Genomic DNA, 14,724 nt, shown 5'->3' on the forward strand with positions numbered 1-14,724 from the left:
ACAAGATCAGCAGCTCTGAACAACCTGACAGTGCTTATGTGATACCAAGAAATTTAAGACTCATGAATGTATGAACTAAAACCTTATTGCTGTACATGATTTTTTCTCAGTGTGGAAAAGTTTTTGCTAAGCTGCTCTGTGCAAAGAAATCTGTATCTAACACACCTGACTACTGGGTATGAAGCTTGCATTACAAACACTGGCTGTGAGATTCTGATACAGGTAGAGAGAAGACAGACTGAACCGGCAACTTAACTTCACAAGTGTCAGGCACAAGCTACTCTTAGTGTCCCCACCAACATATGCTGCAACTGGCAAAACTCTCTCAAAAAAGCTACAAAGAAAGCACATTTACAAGAACAGACATTATGCAACTGTGAAAATACCAAGGGGAGATTGTAGGATGTCATCATGGTCTCTGATTATTTTTAACACTCTTCTCATTAATCAGTTTTGCTCCCATCATTTTTTTCCCCAGAATGCTTCATTATTACTCAGATGTAGAAAGATAGAAGATTTTTCCACTTGTAACTAACTTGAATCTAGAGGTTTCTACAATATTCAATGTATCAATGTAACAGGATCAAAAGTAAATACAGTAACACAGTTATTCTTCCTTGCTTCCTTGTTTAATCCCTCTATGAAATTCAAGTGTGGCCCGGTCTCAACTAAAAATGCTGTTCTACAGACTGCATCAGAAAAAGTGATGGATAGAATAATAAAAAAAAAATGACATTCAGGGAAGTTGAAGAACCTTTCATTTTTTGTCATGCAGCAACTGAAGCTTTGGTTGCAGGCTTGATATGCATTTTTGTATATTTTTTAATGAACAAGAGGGAAAAATCCATAACTATGGAAAAAGAATTACTATCTCTGAGGCCAGATGAAAGAGGTGAAGAAGTGTTTATAGCATCAACATCTTACCATCCAAATTCTGCTTTAGATTTGACAATATATGATAAACTAATTAAGGGTGGAGTGAGTTTATTTTATTGAGCAAGCTGTCACTCTGAGAAAGAAAAATGAATGTATTCGTTAACATAGGTACCTGGATGCATTCACAATTTCCCATCAGACACTGAGGAACTTAAAGTAGTCCTTATTTTGCTGTAGTTGTTTTGTCTCACATCAAAATGATGTCATGAAGGCCATAAGTGGGACTGCGACAAGTGAAATGAGCAGTGGGATTTAAAATAAAAGAGAAAAGAAGGAAATGCTGCTGCAAAACCTCCAATTTCTGTTGCATAAGTAGGTAAGAATGTCCTTGACCTTGAATATGAGCTTGTTTCTTCTGAAATTACATCAAATGTTTGCGTTACTGCCTTGTTGTTTAAGCAATGAAATCCCAAATTGGTGAAATCAGGTAACTCGGAACTACCCTTGCATGCCAAGGATTTAAAGAGGACTGATGCCTTAAAAAGTAGGGAATATACTATTCTCTGAAGTTAAAACAACAGTCTTGCTTATGCTTGTCAAACAGCCCCAAACTTCTGAAGTGGAATAAATACAGTTTGCAAGCTCAATGCATGGCTAAATTTCCCTTCTGGCAATTATAACATCATTGACTTCAGTGAAATTACACTGCTGTAAAAGCACAGTGACCCAACAAAGAACAAAGCTGTGTATTTTTAAACTTGCACCATATGGTGCATAAAATGTTATGTGGTGAACTTGAACTTGTTTTGTCTGAGTAGAAGCATGCACCTGTCAGTGAAATTCTGTAGCAGAAAAAAAACCAAAAAAACCCAAGAACTTTCCTGTGAATCATCAAAGAACAAATTAATACATGGCATTATGTCTCAGTTTATGATGAAATAAACAAGAAGGAATATATAAGGAAAACTGAAACTTAGAATAAACTTTACCTGTGAGGTCCTTTTCTCTAAATTGTATTATTGGGAGAACCATTGTATCTGCAAGTTGTTTTGCCAGTTCAGAATGAAGAATATTGAGCTGAAACAGAGAATTGTTCTAAGACACAATGTAAATAAAAACCCAGACCACAGAACATCAAAACACACCAGCCATTTGTGCCCAGTGGATATAATGTACTTCAGTGTTTAAAATACATTTCTTAAAGTATCTGAGACAGATGGGGACGTCTCCCTAAATGCTTCATTCCTGCCTGGTATTTCCCAAGGATCCAAGAACTTTTCAGTTCCCACATAACGGATTAGGGCAATTCATTTGACTATTCTAATGCTTAACCCAACAGGATTTGAACTGTAATTATCCTTTATTAACCTGTTTTTGTTAAGTCTCAATGCCAAGGAGTTACAGCCCCACCACCAACAGTCAACAGACAACTACAGTCTTCCCACGAACAAGGGTTAACCAGGACACAACCACAACAGGGGGCAACCACAATGAAAGGTCCCACTCAAATATTTTACCTCCACAGCAGTTTCCCACTGATGGTTTTGCAAGTGTTTCTACACTTCAGCACTCAGCTGTTTAAAAGCACCCATGTGACACAATATAGGATGAAGGCAGGCAAGGCTTTCATGTCAACAGTGGCATGCTAAGAATATGAGATGGGTGCAGGTAGGACAGCTATCAATCACACTGCTGGAGCACTAGGAGGGTGATGAAGTGACATCCTGCCTGTTTTCTCAGTGTCCTGGATACCTCCAGGCAGTCTCATGCAAGTAAAGATGAAGTCAGGATTTCCCACAAGACAATACAACTTAATGCTGATAGAACAGACAATTAAATAAGCACAAGGGGAAGCTAACACACAGAAAAGGAGGCCAAGGAATGGAACAAGTTCTTGTGAGGGAAAATGTGACTGACAGAACTGAGCAGAGGCTTTCAGCTTTCTGCCCCCAAATGGCACCATTCTCAAACCTGGGAAGGAGAAAGTTCTTGCTTTGATCTATTTGGAGTTCATATAAGCAACTACAAAACTTGTGATAACAAATGCTCCTTTCTAGTATCCCAAGAACACACATGCAGTAAGAAAAGCCTAAAAAAAAAAAAAATAAACCTTTGGGATTCCTCTCACTACATCCTTAGAGTTATTCACGGGCTCTAAAATTTTTAACTTACTTTTCGTCCCACAACCCTGTCTCCTCTCCCGAACAGCAGACCTCAGTACAGCCTTTTGCCTTCTTAGACAAAGTTGGAAGCAGACCAATGAGAACAGACTTTTCTGACAGCACAGCACTGCTCACAGCAGAAAGATTGCTGTGACAAATGAAACTTAAGCTAGAAGGACCTAGATACCAGGGCCATATTGAAATGTTACATGGGCAGGTCTAACAAAAGCATTTGCAAACACTCCCACTACTTAGCAGCAACCTCCAGGGTGTGGAGGCATTCACTGCACACAGCTTTACTGTCTTCACCACACAGTACTGCAGCCTTCCCCAGACATCTCTGGATTCTGCATGATCTCACAGCAGCTAAACTGCAACTCTACCAATTCACGGCTGTCCAGCATCCATACCTGGCAAGTTTTGGCTCAAACTGCAGTGTTTAAAGCTTAGAAATGTGTAATTTTAATATGGAATTAAATAAAAGATTGCCCCTGCCTAGATGACACATCCTTTTTTAGTCTCTTTTTAAGTTCCCTTAGGAAGTTCAGCTTTGCTCTGAGGATAGAATATGGGATGAAGCCACAGAAACATCTCTAACCATTATGGAAGGGTGGTATCAAACTTTCTTATCCAGAATGAAATGACTCTAAAAGCCAAGCACAATCTAGCCTTGAGTGGGAATCAAAAGAAGAGACACAAAAAACCCCCCACTAATATTGTGTATTGTAAAAAGAGAATATTAGCAATTCAAGTTACCTCATCCACAACTTTTGAAAAATAATGGAGGGTGGATATCACTTCTTCATCTCCTTTACCTAAGGCAAAATGCTGGAAATAGAAACACACATTTGGTCCATAAATCAGTAAAGATGAATATAAAATACATAAAATACAACACATGTTTTACTACAAAGCTAATGAGTATTTCTACAAAATGCAACAAATGGTAATAATAAATATAAAAACAGAAACTCATTAATATACATCTTTTTACCCTGCACTTACTGTGTTAAATTGTCAATTCTTATTATACTCATTCTTATTATACTAATTTTAAAGTCATAGAACTGAAGCAAACTGACTGGTATCTTCATAAATTTATTAATTCAGATTTTGCACCTTTTGGGTTGTTTTTTTTTAAATTTGCTTGGCTCTTTTATTAAGATTCTTCTTTGCTTGGTTCTTTTCTTAAGATTCTCAGAAATTACCCAACTCACTTGAACATCCTGGGGAAATTCACAACTGCATTCACATGAAACCAAGTAAAGCAAATGCACTGAGCACTTCCAGAGAACAGTGTTTACAGAGCTCTTCACAAGTGTTGAGGCAGAAAAGAAATCAAAGTCATGTGCTGAACATACCTGCTTTTCATAGGCAAGGAGCTGCTTTGAAAGCTGCTGTGTGGCAAGACACATTTCATTCTACAAACAAAAATGACATGTTAACAGAAATAATGAAAGGTCCCTAGTGCTACTGTTAACACTACTTTGTTACCAGCTTCTTGACTGAATCTGACACTGCTTACACAAACATTCAGCTGTGTGCAAACAGCAAATCCCAAAATACCTGCACACATGTCCTGCTTTCAGTTAGGATAGAGTTAATTTCTTCTCAGAAGCTGTTAGAGTGCTGTGTTTTGGATTCAGAGTAAGAATGGTGCTGATAACACACTGATGATTTGGATTTTTGTAAAGTTTCATTTATCCTAAGTAAAGGATTTTTTTTCCCTTTTTCTCAAGCTTGGCCAGTGAGAGGGCACTCAAAAGAAACTGGGAGGGAGCTCAGCTGGGAGAGACAACCCAAAAGACCAAAGGGATATTCCACACCATGGACCATTGTGCCCAGTAAATAAATTAGGACAAGTATCTTAAAGGAAAACCAGTCTGGGTTCAGGAAGGGAGCTCTTGTATCAATTAGTGGGTGGTGAACAATTGCAATGCACATCACATTTTTTTTCCTTTTTATTATCATTATTGTAATTTACCATTATTATTGTATTTTGCTTTATTTTCAATTATTAAACTTCTTTTATCTCAAAATACAAGTTTTACTTTGATTCTCCTCCCCATTCCACTGGGGTGAGTGGGACAGAAATGGGGTTGAGCAAGCCCCAGAAATAGGACTGCCAGAACTTCCAGCTGAGCTTAAACCATGACAACAGAAAAGCAGAAGTAAGAGGTACATAATTTAGTTTATAGTTTAACTACTATACTAAACTACTATAGTTTAACTACTTTGAATAGAGCAAAGATTTGGGGAGTTTGGTTTGAGGCTTGGGTTTCCCCCACCACAAGAAAATAACAAAAACTAGAACAACCTCAAACACGTAGGCTGCCATACCAGCACAAGAATGTTTCATACATAATCATTTTCCCCCAAAATCTACATCAATAAGGTGAACCAGCAGATGTGCCTCCATAATGCAGTCATGCTCAGGGAATGTACCAATGTAACTACAGCATTGTAAGTGGCTACAGGAGCACAAACCAGCACATCTCTCTCCTTCTGAAAGTACACATGCATGTAAGTTGTGCTTACATCAGGTAAGATTTGTAGGGAAGGTATATTTTACTTGGCAGCTGGAAAAACCAGACAAGCACTTGGTTGAAAAGAACCAAGTAATTAATACATTAATCAATGTATTCCTAACACTAGCATATCAACTGCTCTGTCCCTGATTTGTCAACAAGGACTTACAACAAGAATAAAAGCAAAAAGGGAAGGGGGTAACTGACATCGGTCTTAACCCCTATCAGATCCTTCTCATGCTCAGAAGTGCAAAAAACTAATAACTTTAATTTTAAACCTTAAAAAACTATTCCTGTCTCCAAATATATAAGGCCATAGAGAGTTTGTAAAACTAGGAACAATCTCTGAACCCTTTATACTAGGGCTGACACAGAAAACCATTAAAACTGGGACAGAGCTTGTGTGCTCTCTTATTGTCCCTTGTCATTCTGAGCAAGAAGAGCCCAGCACAGAGAACTATCTGGGCCAGAGAGCCTGAAACACCCTTTGCTTTGGCCTGCTGCCACCTGTGACATACTGCATTACAGCCCGGTGCTTCTGCACCACCTTGGCATGCCAGGACTTCATATGGGCAGCAGGGCCCAACATTCAGTCAGTGTTCAAGTGTGCCCAAGTGCTCAGGGAAATAAAAAAAGTCAAACCAAAGCAGCCACGGCCTAGGTACCAGCAACTGCATGTGAGCACATGACAGGAAAAGTTGAATGAGATAATTTTGACCATTTTAAAACCGTGGTGGTAACACTCAGAGGCAGGAGGAGATGGCACAGCAGAGGCCTTCTGAGGTACCAACAGGAGTCCAGAGCTGAGAGAATGTGGGCCTATGCTTGGATCATCCACACCCCATGACTATTCTCACTTCACAGTGATGGATTAGTCTTATTTCTTGTCTCAGCCCAACTAGTAATAAGGACCACACTTTCACACAACAATAATGCCAATGATTCCTGTAAGATTTGCAGGTTGATTATGCAGATTATGTAGGTTTTTTCCTTTACACAAATACTTGGTATTTAAGCATTTCCCAAGGCAGAGGATGGAAAAGGATGTTCTGCCTTATAATGAAAAAAACCAAATCCTGTTAAGGGGTCAGACATGAATATGAATGAGCCTAAATTATCTGCCCCCAAGCAGTAAGAACACCAGAGAGACTTTGCCACCTTCAAAGTGGGAGCTAGCAAGCAATGAGTTTATGACAGGGAGGACAGGACTCCCTGCAAGTATACAGAAGACATTAAAAGGGTTTGTATGCATGTGGGAGAAAATTAAGATTACGAAAAGAAGCAGAGGTTCTCAGACCTGGCATCTTTTTCATAAACACAACCTCAAAGATAGTGTTCTTGCAGCTCTTACCCAGCTCTAAGTCCTCACACAGGTACTGAAAGCCAACTGAAAAGCTGTACAGCTGGATCAGGGTGAGAGAACTCTTCTGAAATAAATCAAGTGTCAGAAACACGCCTCTTTTCCCTGTTTGTTTCAATTTACTTATTCCTGCAAACTCTGCAGTTTTGTGACCTGCTCTGAATCCAGAGAATACATGCTTCTGGCTTAAATTTCCTAAACTAAAAGAAGCTTCAGAATAATGGTCTGATAAAAAAACCAAACCAAAATCCCCAACACCTAAAGAACCCTGGCCAAAGACATCCTGTTCCTTTGTGTCCACCATCCACAAGGCTTCTGCCAGTTTGGTTTTTAGACTCAATCCTCAATTTCCTCACTTAATATTCAAAGGGCATTACTACTCGTGTGTTGGGAAGTTTGAAGATGGGCAGTGTAAAGAGATGTGTGAAGTAAGCATTTTATAGGGATCACTACTCCCCAGGAGTGATCTCCAGTATGTGACAGGATAATGGGACAGGATATGGGACAGGATAATGGGACAATCAGGTGACAACAGTTAATTACAGACCTCAAGCAGACATTCATAGCCTACTACTCCAGATACAGAACAAATTGAGAGACGTGCCTGACACAAAACTTACTTTGGGATTTTAGGCTGATTTGGGGACAACAGTTCCATGTATTACTCACAACCCACTACTGCCAGCTGGTCACATTTTTCATTTATTGTCTCAGTTCTTTGTGTCAGAACACCACAAACTTGTTACTCAATCCTCAATCCCTACGCATGTGGAAAAATGAATCCTGGGTCCTTCATCCTCCCTCCCAACACCTGCTAGACTTAGTTCCCATTAGAGGTACAAAATCATTAACTGTATCATTTGGGAAAAAAAAACCCAAACAAAAATCAAAACAAAACACACCCCAAAACTGTAAACAAATCAAGTTAAGCTAGCAAGTTGAAACACAGTCCATTGCATAATGAACAGGAAGCAGGCAAAGTGCTCTGCTGACCTAGTGGTAATACTGCATTGCTAAGCATACTAATCTGGGAAAGTTTGGTTTAATCCCCCTCCCATTTCTTCCTAATCAGCCTTTTCCCCTCCCCCTGCCCTGCTGCCATTCAGTTCCAAGACTTAGAAGTTATTTGCGTTGCTTCAATTGACAGATCCACTAAATCCAGGCAAATTATTTTAACAGGTTTTAATCTATTTCCAAGGCATTTTCCCATGGATACAGCAACACTGATGTCCTGTCTCCTGAAGTGACTGCAATTCAATACACCACAGCAAAAGAAAAGCTACAATACATTCCTGACTCCACATCTCTTCCACATTATCTTGACATTTCAGAATTCATCACGCATTTATGGAGTGGGGGAGCTATGAATGAGACAATATATCAAGCAAAAACTCAATAAAATCCCAAACATAAATTGAAGCCTTCTAAATGAAGGCAAACTTAGCCAGTATTGGGCCATACAAATACATTCCTTCACACTAGATGGTTTTATTTAACAGGGAAGACATCTCTGCAGCATTAATATAAAAAAGTGTACCAGAAGAAAGAAAAAACTTTACGCAAACAAGTATAATGAAATAAGTAGTGATTGCAGATGTGGTTTTTTTTTTCCCTTTTCTTTAACCCTGGCTTGCATGATAGCCCTAGGAACAGATTTCTAGGAGTCTAGTTCAAATGGATAAGGTAATGGAAGTGGTGGCTTGAATCTAGAATTAATCTACCCAAAATGAAAAACAGCTGATTTAAAAATACTGTTTAATTTTCAAGTTACTTCAATACCTGACCCAGCCTTCAAATAAGCCAGGGGTGAAAAAAAAACGTCCAGCTTATTTTCTGAGTTAGTGCCCAGAGCAAAGACTTGCAGCTGATTCCACCTTCTTCATTATCACTTTTATTCACTAAGCTGTTCATATCATCAGAAGAGACTGATTTTTCTACAACCTCTGCATTAAAATATTCATGCCATTTACAATTTCCCAGTGATGCAGTCCATCCATTTTTAGGATCTCTGTATTTTTCCAAAATAAACTCTGAGGACTAATCTGATGAAATCCGAAGGTATTTCTGTAGACAGTTGTCTAACAAACTACAGATTTGAGGGCACGTAAAGGATTAAGTTGAGCTATAAATTAACTTCTAAAGACACAGAACTATTCCAGCATGCCCAGTTCAAATCCCAATATAATGAAGCTTTCTGCAAAGCAACTGTCCTACTCCAGCTACAGTTGGCATTTTTAAAACTGCAACACAGAACTGCCAAAGGCTGCTTCATATAAACAAGTATGACACTGGTAAAGGTATTTGTCCATGCACTCTGTATAGACACCGAATGACACACAATATATTTTGGCTTACATCTGGGAAAACTTGATGCCTCATCAAAGAGAAAAAAGCCCCAGGAATGTGGTTGAAGTGGAAGACCCATGAGGTAGCTGCAGCCTGTCCACCCCTTCAGAACTCAGCACACATTTACCTTCAAAGTCAGACACAGCACAGAAAGAACTGTGTCTTGATACAACAGTTTTAGGCAGCTCTATTTACATATGCTTACCTTCCTACAACACAGAATTATCCAGCAATCTAGTAAATGGCACGGTCCCACAGGCTAAGGTTTGCATATTAAATGGCTTGGAAATGTGAACCCAGGGCTGCAGAAGCTAAGCCTCACTGGGGTGCTCAGGCTGCACAGCACTTTACAAGATCAGGCTAACATATGGCTTGCCCTGGTGCTGACTCACAGCATGGCTTTCCATCCTTACAAATGGGAACAGCTCAGCAAAGGATCATCCAATAGCTCCAAGGAATAAAAGCCACCAGTCAAAGCCCTGCTGAAAAACACCGAGAGCAGCTACAATAGGGTGGTTAGCTCAGTACAGAAAGAATCTCTTCTGTCAAAACAACTACTATCAGCAGGGTATCCATACATTTACGCTGCCTCAGATCTCCAGATCCTCCTTAGCACAATGTTAACTTGCTTCCAGGCACGGTGACAATGCTGACTTCATAGGCAGTACTAAACCCAACTCCCATGCCTTTGTAAATATATTAGTTCTCACGTGGTAATTTTCTGCTCATCTCTGTCAGCAAATGACATAGACAATGACATTCATATAAGGTGAGTATGCCTCAGAAAGGTAAGAGATATGATGCAAACTTACGACTATGGAATAATAATACATACAGTATTTCACAGAAGTCAGTGATGACAACTGTAATTTATTGCAAATGTTTGTCCCATTCTAACACTCTGTTGAACCTTCTCTATGTTGAACTAAAAGTTTATAAAATTCTAACTTAATTTTTGTTCCATTAAAATGTTTTAGGAAAAAAAGGGTCGTATAATTTGAAAAGGCAACAAATTTGTTCCCTTAGACATGAAAAGAAAACAATTAAAAGAAAAGCTGTATCACTGCTTACTTGCTAATTAAGCAAGAACTCTCAGCACCCAGGGTTAGCTATGCAACATAATAAACATGAAAGTCCATGCATAGCCTAAAGAGCCTGACATCCACCTATTGAGTTACAGCCTTCTGAAGGCAATACACAGGAAAATCAAACAAGCAGCACTGCTGAACAATGCAGACACCAGGAACGATGAATTTGCAGAGAGAAGTAACACTTACAAAGCACTACTTAAAATGGCTCGACAGATTCAAGCTGTCCTGACACCCATGTAATGTGGTATCTATAAACCAAGACTATTCCATAACTGTTTGGAGTTAAGGAGTTTCTCTAAGAGTCTGGATGTAAAAAGGCAGTAAGCTCCAGAGGTTGTTGCTGCTTTGCCTCTGCGCCTCTGGAATCACAAGACAATTGCTCACAGAGATGCTGAACAAGATCATGCTTCACAATTCCCATGGTATTCCCTCTCCAAATGTATTGATAAAGACAACATGTGTTTCTTTTTACTCCTGACATCACTACCCCTGTATCTAGACAGGTTTGCCAGGACTCATGAGATGAAATCTCTTTACAATGACAAAATATTGCGTCTTACTCTCGCCCGCTCAACTGTTTATTCCTTCTGAGATAGAGACACAAGAGTCTCCTAAATTTACTAAAGGCATTTTGATTCCCAGCTCAGCCATTTCTAGAGCCTGATGGAGAACTGGAAATGATAGTAAAGCTCTGAAAACAATTTACTACGACAGTGGTCAGGAAGGTAAACTGGGCACACTTTGCTCATACACCATTGCAAGAATCTCAGCATAGTAAATTAAGCGAATTACATTTTCCAACAGTCCTTGTTTGCTGCTGCCTTATAATATTTTTCATTTATCAGGAACTAAAACATCCAGACAAACACAACATTCACAGAAACCAGCAGTAATGTCAGATGCAACATCAGGGCTTGCATGCAAGAAGGACGCACTACAGGGATAAACTCTATAAGGAAGAGTTCCTGTATAAGACCACTGCTGTGGTAACTATTTCAGGGTACTGCAGCACAGCTGGGACACCTACAGCAGGAAGCAGAATATGTATTCACACAGGTGTGGTTTATTTGACAAACATAAAAATGCTCCACCGTGCTTTATTGTATGTAATCACATTGGTTTGCCAGATCAACCAAACCTCACTCCTCCAGTGCTACTTTTGGGTTCTGTGACTTCTTAATCAGGGTACCAGGGCAACCTCACTCCTTAAGTACTGCTTTTGGGTCCTGTGACTTCTCCTCTATCAGGGCATTGCACACTGCATCTGCCTTGTAGCATCACAGCCCCTTTCTCACTGAAGAGCTCCATGTGCAGAAGAGTCACCACCTGATCCCATGTGGTGTGGGTGCCCAGGAAGGTGAGAGCAATGTCCTCATCCTGCAAGGCAACCAGAGGCTTGTAAAGCACCGAGGGCCCTGCAGCCAGGGCAATCTGCTACCCATGCATCACCCAGCTGCAGCGCAGGAAACAGAGCCACTGCTGCACGGGATGCTGCGCATCCCTCCTTACACTCTTTTTAAAGTCCTGCTTGAACACATGGAAGTCTGAAAAGATGTTTAAAAGGATTCCCATTTTCCTAAGTGTTTTTTTAAAAAATATGGCCAAGTATTTCTTTTTCACACTTCTTTCAAATGCACTGATCCAAGTGCTTAAAGCAGTTTGAGCAGTCACTTTACAAATTTAGTGTGGCTCTCCACACAGAGCAGTGTTCTGAGACAGCTATAGACAGCTATAAGCATACATCCACATGGTTAATTAACAGCATGCAGTTGGTACTAATTGCTACTCCCCTGTGACTTTGCACAGAAGCAATGTTAACTGTTGTTATTTGATCACAAGCCACAGTGGTTTGAATTACATGAAAATCTGAGTTTTCATCACAAGAAACACCAAACTTCTAGTAAGCTAGCCCAAAAAAACCCTTGAAAACATGGTTAAGACATCTGAGAAATGTTAAAGTTCAGAAGAAAAACTACGGAAGAAAACAAAATTAACATTTTTGTAAACTGTCATAAGTGTTTAGAGAGGGCATAAACCCTGAATTTTCAGTACTGGAGACTGGTACAACCAGTCTCAACCACTGCTGCTTTGTCTGACTGTCATGACAGTGATCCCAGTCATTTTATGGTCATTGGTTTAAAGTAGGTCAGTAACTGTAACTCCTATCTTATAGATATGGAAATCAGAGCAGGAGATGACAATGACTTTGCAAAGAGAAAATTTGACTTTGCAGAGATAAAATTTAAGCCAGGGAAATAAAAAGGCAAATTCAGAAGGTTTCTCAATACTCTCAGCTTTTACGGAGTTGGCAACACCTGCTACTGAGGCCCAGATAACACAGCAACAAAAGCGCTTTCTTTCTCTGTCAAGTTGTGATTAGGCAGCCAAGAAATAGCACAAACATTTTTCTTAACTGTCCATTTATGTTTAGTAGGCAATTCAGCATTACCCTTCTATTTCTACATCTCAAAATTGCATCAAACTCCAAAGACCTATTTCAAAGAATATATCCAATATTCACAAATGACTGAATATTTACATCAAACTAAAGCAGTGCTCAGGAAAGAAGTGGCCAAAAAGTGCTAGAGAAATGAAGTAGACTCAGTAGTACTGCAAAATACTGACAGGTAAATATACTGAGACAATGAGAAGAAAAAGGAAATGTTGTAATTGTGGTGAAACAGAAATGGAGAAGGCTAAAAACCAAGATGAAAAGGAAGAGGCAAACAAAAGCAGAAAAAGCTTTTTTTTTCTTGAATCACAGACCAGAGCAAGCACTTCCTAAAAAGACATCCTAAAACGTCATTATCAGCAGAAAGGGGCATGCAGCCCACAAGCTGGACATTGAAAATCAGATTTATCTCCTGATTCCCTTCCTCATCCATTTCAAGCCTACCCAGTCTTTGCTGTCAGATTCCTACCACTCAATGTGCCCCTGCTCTTTGTTACTCTTAAAGAACCATGACTATCAAAATGCCTATCCCTGACTTTCAGTGCTGATTTCATGTCACCTCTCGAGCCCTCCCTGGGCCATGCCCTGCATCATTTCCTATGTACCTAAGCACTGCTGGCTGCTCTGCATTTCCACAACATCCAGGACATGAAAACTTTGAAGCTCTCCAAAGCTGTATCCTCCAGGTATAGGCAGACAGATCCTGGAGAAATGGTTCTTCACTGTCAAACCATCAGTCACCCAAACAGCAATTCCACCAAATGGACATACACTTGCAGTTGACTCATAGCTGAGCTGATTTATAATAATGTAAGGATCAGGCACTCTTCAGGGAAATTCAAAATACCCCATAGCTCTTAATCTCTCTGTGTACTGTGATTTACTGGTTTAAGAATAGAAAAGTTGTTTCTAGTGTACCCAGGAATTTAACCTACATAAATACTTGCTAAACTTCCATGAGACATTGTGTTATGTCTTTAAAGACCCAGATATGGCATTTTGAAATACCTAATTTTATGCACATGGGAATCAGCTGCACTGAAAATCACTCAGATTTACATTTTCCAAAGCACTGGATATAATTTCTCATACAGGTTTTACTTTCAAAGGGATTTAGTCATCTAGGTCATGTAAACACTCTAGAAAATGTTATTTTTCCTGATCCAGCTCATTTTTTTTTTCTCAGCTACTGTAGGCACTTGACTTTAGTATGACCCAAAGTGCACATCTGCTCTGTAATCAATGGACATGGGCAGTTCCCTCCCCGAGGTGAGTCACAGCATCAAAGTTAGGTGCCTAAAGTCAGTGTGCAGACCTGGGAATTGTGTCTACATTTTGGCAAGCAATTTTGTCATGGCTGGCCCCCCCAAAAGGTAAGGACACAGCACAATTTTACTTTGATTAATTATTTGGAGACACAGTAAATAACTTTTTTTTCATAAATACGAGTTTTCTGAGCATCAAGGCAGGAAGAGGTTCAGCTATCAGATGAAAAACACCCACAACTCCTCTTAAACCACAGAAGGTACATGTACTTAGCAACTTTAATGTAATAAATAGCATCATAATAACAATTTATCTTCTACTCCACATTGAACAAAAGAAATAGAAATGTAAAATTACCTGGGCACCATAGACTCGTTGCATTGCCTGAAGCAACTGATTTGTGTATTCAGTAAGGGTTCCTGCATCTTCTTCAAAGACACTGAGCAAAGAACGAGTCTTCAATGAAAGAAAAAAAAAGCAAACAGTTTTTAGTCCTGAGTGGAAATATTAAAAAGAACCATAAACAACTACAAAGAGATGCCAGTAAAAAGTAAAAATCCATCAGAAATAACATGCCCTTGACTTGCACGATTCTGTTTATTCAGAATCACTAAACACATGGAACATCAGTTCTTTTATTAAG

General features: G+C 39.4%; 1 protein-coding gene across 2 annotated transcripts in view; it reads right to left on the reverse strand.

Moving 5' to 3' along the window:
- Window positions 1–14,724, reverse strand: part of APPL2 (adaptor protein, phosphotyrosine interacting with PH domain and leucine zipper 2) — a 33,430-nt gene that overhangs the window by 14,066 nt on the left and 4,640 nt on the right. For both annotated transcript variants that reach the window (XM_005527860.3, XM_014256870.2), the window contains exons 2-5: window positions 14,439–14,537; window positions 4,400–4,459; window positions 3,795–3,866; window positions 1,866–1,953 (exon numbers count right to left, since the gene is read on the reverse strand). In XM_005527860.3, the coding sequence (XP_005527917.2) occupies window positions 1,866–1,953; window positions 3,795–3,866; window positions 4,400–4,459; window positions 14,439–14,537 (319 nt within the window). The remainder of the gene's footprint in view (window positions 1–1,865; window positions 1,954–3,794; window positions 3,867–4,399; window positions 4,460–14,438; window positions 14,538–14,724) is intronic.

This window comes from Pseudopodoces humilis, chromosome 5 (assembly GCF_049639895.1).
Source record: "Pseudopodoces humilis isolate 2021_Gansu_Grassland_sample_001 chromosome 5, ASM4963989v1, whole genome shotgun sequence".
In the NCBI taxonomy this organism is placed as follows: Eukaryota; Metazoa; Chordata; class Aves; order Passeriformes; family Paridae; genus Pseudopodoces; species Pseudopodoces humilis.